This window comes from Oncorhynchus nerka, linkage group LG11 (genome assembly GCF_034236695.1).
Source record: "Oncorhynchus nerka isolate Pitt River linkage group LG11, Oner_Uvic_2.0, whole genome shotgun sequence".
NCBI lineage: Eukaryota > Metazoa > Chordata > Actinopteri > Salmoniformes > Salmonidae > Oncorhynchus > Oncorhynchus nerka.
Window position 1 is genome coordinate 39,144,583 of NC_088406.1, and position 5,000 is coordinate 39,149,582.

The 5,000-nt window shown below is 46.3% G+C and overlaps 1 protein-coding gene across 1 annotated transcript in view; it reads right to left on the reverse strand.

Moving 5' to 3' along the window:
- The window catches only part of LOC115137785 (unconventional myosin-VIIa-like), a 58,522-nt gene that overhangs the window by 20,150 nt on the left and 33,372 nt on the right, over positions 1-5,000 (reverse strand). Inside the window, exons 14-21 of the mRNA XM_065024507.1 lie at positions 4,830-4,965; positions 4,403-4,509; positions 2,728-2,865; positions 2,412-2,570; positions 1,709-1,801; positions 852-946; positions 631-715; positions 254-472 (exon numbers count right to left, since the gene is read on the reverse strand). Coding sequence (XP_064880579.1) covers positions 254-472; positions 631-715; positions 852-946; positions 1,709-1,801; positions 2,412-2,570; positions 2,728-2,865; positions 4,403-4,509; positions 4,830-4,965 — 1,032 coding nt within the window. The remainder of the gene's footprint in view (positions 1-253; positions 473-630; positions 716-851; positions 947-1,708; positions 1,802-2,411; positions 2,571-2,727; positions 2,866-4,402; positions 4,510-4,829; positions 4,966-5,000) is intronic.

The following is a 5,000-nucleotide window of genomic DNA, read 5'->3' on the forward strand; positions in this document are numbered from 1 at the left end:
CAGAGAGAGAGAGGGAGGAAACAGAGCGAGAGAGAGAGAGAGAGGGAGAGAGGGAGGAAACAGAGAGAGAGAGAGAGAGGAAACAGAGAGAGATAGAGAGGAAACAGAGAGAGAGAGAGGGAGGAAACAGAGAGAGAGGTAGAGAGAGAATGAGAAAGAGAGTGTGAAAGAGAGAGGAAGGGTTAGGATGTGAGAGTGAAAGGGACTGAGGCTTTCTTTCAGTCTGCACTGCGTGTGTCTGTCTCTTTCTCACCTCTCCCTTCAGTCTCTTGTAGAGGCGTCGTGCGATCATGCCCCGTGTGTGAGCCTGGATGGTGATGACGGCCCATAGGCGGTGTCTGAAGGCCCTTCGGACCAGACAGCCTCTACACCTGGCCTGCAGACCCATCACTCTCTGTCTGGCCACGTGGTACGTTATGTACAGCCGCCTGGAGCGGTACAACGCCTGGAGTCTGGCAAACCCTGCCCGCATCTAGGAGGTGGAGGGGAGGGAAGGAGAGGAGGAGAAGAGGGGGAGGAGGTGGAGAGGACATGGAGGAGAAATTAAAGTAAGAGATTGTCATTTGATTAATGATACAAGGAACAGTTCAGCTCATGTCAATAAGGAGTGATCAAGTTTTTAAAACACACAGCTCCATAGTTCTTGCGACAGTGATATCCTCGCCACGTCTTCTGGATCATCATGGCTGACTTTCTCATCTTCAGGAAGTTGGACCTGTTGAGACCAAGTGATGTGATTGTTAACTCAAAGCTGGTTGCAATGACTACAGTCTCAGCTGGTTTCTTTGCCAACAGTCTAAACTGGTTGCTACGCCAACAGTCTCACCGGGTTGCTATGACTACGGCCTCACCTGTCCTTGAAGCCTCGTACAACCTTCTGGATGAGGATGACCTTGTCCGTGATGGCCTTGTCTCTCTCTATCTCCAACAGCATGTCATGGTGGTCCTAAACAAACACACACACGTGCAGACACACAGCCATACACAAACTAGAAGTGATCATCAGTAGATTCCAAACAGACATTCTAAAGACCCTCTGATTTATGTTCGTGACATCCCTCTCTTCCTCTAATCTGTTCATTTCCTCTCCTCCTCTAAGCTGTTTGTTTCCTGTTGGGGAAGTGTGGGCACTGCCCTTGCTGCCCTGGCTTCACCTCACAGATTTTACTTCCTGTTTTACTTCCTGTCTGACCAGCTGGTCGCTCTGATAACTACCTCAGCTATGACGACCATCACCATGATAATCAGCCCACCACTGACCCCACCCCTAGTGCTGTCCTCGTGAACAGAGGCACAACTGCGGTTGAGTTCCACTGCACAGTGAATTTCTTCCCTCTTACTAAGACAAGGTATTGTAGACAACTTGCATATTTCAGATAAAACCTCTATCAAAAATGCAGAACTTCTGCCAAATGTCACCCATTTCCCTATATAGTGCACTACTTTTCTCCATTTAAGTGTTTTCATAAAAAAAATTGTAATTTAGCAGACGCCCTTATCTAGAGCGACTTACAATTAGGGTGAAGGGTGATTAGGGTGAAGTTCCGAGCACATTGGCAGATTTTTCACCTAGTCGGCTCGGGGAGTCGAACCAGCGACCTTTCGGTTACTGGTCCAATGCTCTGAACCGCTAGGCTACCTGCTACCCACACAGAGACCAGGCACCCTAATATGATGCTATTTGGGACTCAGTCCAGGTGTTAGTTACCTTGAGGAAGATCTTGGTCTTTCCCATCTGCCAATCATCATCTCTCCCAAGGACAACTTCCGCTATACGCTGACAAGTTCCCCTCAGGTCCTCCTACACACACAGAGTGGACAGGTAACATCAGTGAACAGGTAACATCAGTGGACAGGTAACATCAGTGGACAGGTAACATCAGTGGACAGGTAACATTAGTGAACAGGTAACATCAGTGGACAGGTAACATCAGTGGACAGGTAACATCAGTGGACAGGTAACATCAGTGGACAGGTAACATCAGTGGACAGGTAACATCAGTGGACAGGTAACATTAGTGAACAGGTAACATCAGTGGACAGGTAACATCAGTGGACAGGTAACATCAGTGGACAGGTAACATCAGTGGACAGATAACATCAGTGAACAGGTAACATCAGTGGACAGGTAACATCAGTGGACAGGTAACATCAGTGGACAGGTAACATCAGTGGACAGGTAACATTAGTGAACAGGTAACATCAGTGGACAGGTAACATCAGTGGACAGATAACATTAGTGAACAGGTAACATCAGTGGACAGGTAACAACAGTGGACAGATAACATCAGTGGACAGATAACACAGCCAAGGCAAGCTTTGGCGAAGACTTATTAGAAGGCTTTTAGTATTGATGAACACACAGCTCCCTTTCAAACAGCTGGCAGATATGAACTCTAACGTTTGCTTACCTGTTTGTAGGCAGGTTTGACTCCTGGCATGAGGACTCTGTAGCGGTCCACAAATTCAACAAAGGTGTATCTGATTGGATAACCAGCTCTGCGGATACGAATGGTCTCCATCATGCCTGAATACCTCAGCTGACGAACACACAGCTCCCTGTCAAACAGCTGGGAGAGATGACAGACAGATATACACACAACAATTACATTTTTACACACACACACACACACACACACACACACACCCACACACACACACACACACACACACACACACACACACACACACACACACACACACACACACACACACACACATACTCACCATGGGTTTCTTGTACTCATTGGGTTTAATGCAGCGTACGAAGAAGGGCTGACACACACTCAGAGTCCTCATCAGCAGTTCCAGAGAACGCTTGAACTGACTGCTCAGAGTGGGAGAGCGCTTCCTGGTCTCCGCCCCCTACAACCACACACAGACACACACAAGCACGTACCACACACACACACACACACACACACACACACACACACACACACACACACACACACACACACACACACACACACACACACACACACACACACACACCAACATGGGTTAGTAACAATGGATTCTATCCCTTTTCCTCTCTCTCTTACTCTCCTTTTTCCATTCTCTCTTCCACTCTGTTAAGTTCCCTTTTATTCCCTCTACAGGAAACCAGACTAAATGTAGCTCATATTGTGACAGATATATTTTGACAATGGTTCAAATGTTCTACACGTTTCATTGTAAAAGCAACTATGTAAAGGTTAGAACTGTAGTAATGCCAACAACAGTTATTTCAAAGCTATTGTTCTTTAAAACTCAATGTCTAAATATACTGAGTGTACAAACATTAAGGACACCTTCCTAATATTGAGTTGCACCCACTTTTTTCCCTCAAAACAACCTGAATTAAACGGGAAAGCAACATCTTTACAGAGGTGAGAGAGAACCAGCAGGTAGACAGGAAGGGATGTCACCAAAACATCGGCACCAAGTTTAAGGCCAATGTGTATTGAAATGCAACCTGGGCTCCACAGAACGAGAGACGATATGTCTGCTATACACAGCCAGCGGATGGAGGAGGGAGGGAGGAGAGGAGGGAGGAGGGGATGGATATTATCTATCCTGTTTTCTTCTTTTACCTTCAGAGGAGTATCAGGTTGGCCCATATTATCACCCGGAAGGTAGCCAACCAGACACTAAGGCAGACATACATACCTGTGCATGCACACACGTGTGATACGCAGACACACAGATACAAACAGACAGACAGACAGACAGACAGACAGACAGACAGACAGACAGACAGACAGACAGACAGACAGACAGACAGACAGACAGACAGACAGACAGACAGACAGACACAAACACACAGACACACAGACACACAGACACACAGACAGACAGACAGACAGACAGACAGACAGACAGACAGACAGACAGACAGACAGACAGACAGACAGACAGACAGACAGACAGACAGACACAAACACACAGACACACAGACAGACAGACAGACAGACAGACAGACAGACAGACAGACAGACAGACAGACAGACAGACAGACAGACAGACAGACAGACAGACAGACAGACAGACAGACAGACAGACAGGAGAGACAGTGTAGTTAGCATCTTGCCACACATTAGTGAAGCGACAGAGGGAGGAGAAGTGTGCAAGCAGCATGACATTCAGAGAAAACAACCCTTGAGACAACTACATGCCAAATGGCACCATATTCCCTATTTAGTACATTACTTCTAATAGGGTGCCATTTGGGACACAGATCATAAGATAACCAGAACAGACAGCCGTCTGTCTGGAACGCTTCATGATGACCCCTCAGAGAAACTAGCCAACAGGTAGTGAGTGATCTGTGATGTCATCAAGGTGTAGCGAGGAGGGGTAGGTTGAGTGACTGTGTGTTTGCTAGGGCGAGGGGTTGCTTGGGTGACGGAGGTTGCATTACCATGGCAACATCGGCCTGGAAGATCTGCTTGATGAACTTGTTCCTGGAGGAGTGAACCAGCTGAATGATGTCACCGTGCAGGGTGTCTCTGTTCTTCTCCAAGAAACCTATTATTGATAAGCCTATTGGTTATTAATGGTTATTGATAAGGCTATTGGTTATTAATGTTTATTGATATGCCTTTTGTGTCCTATCCTATGCTCTATTAGTCCTGTGAAGAACCCTTTACAGTGACTTTTCCATTGAGGGTGGTCATCACAAAACCCTGATGAAGGCTATGGGCGAAAACATGTTGCTTTTAACATTAAATAAGCATTTTATCAACTTCCACTGTCCTCCAAGAGTTGCTGAATTTGGTCATCATGTTGCATGTAATAATCAGTCAGTCAGTACGTGATAATCATGTTGTCATAATGTTGTCACTTACCTCGTGTCTCATAGTAGACCACCCCAGCAAAGTGCTGGATGCCAAACTGAGTCTCATAAGTGTTCTTAGGAGGGATGTAGTTGGTGTTCAATTTATGTTGAGAGTTCAACTTATTCAACATAGTAGTGTCTGTACCCTGAAACAGAGAGAGAGGTGGGAGAGAGAGAGAAA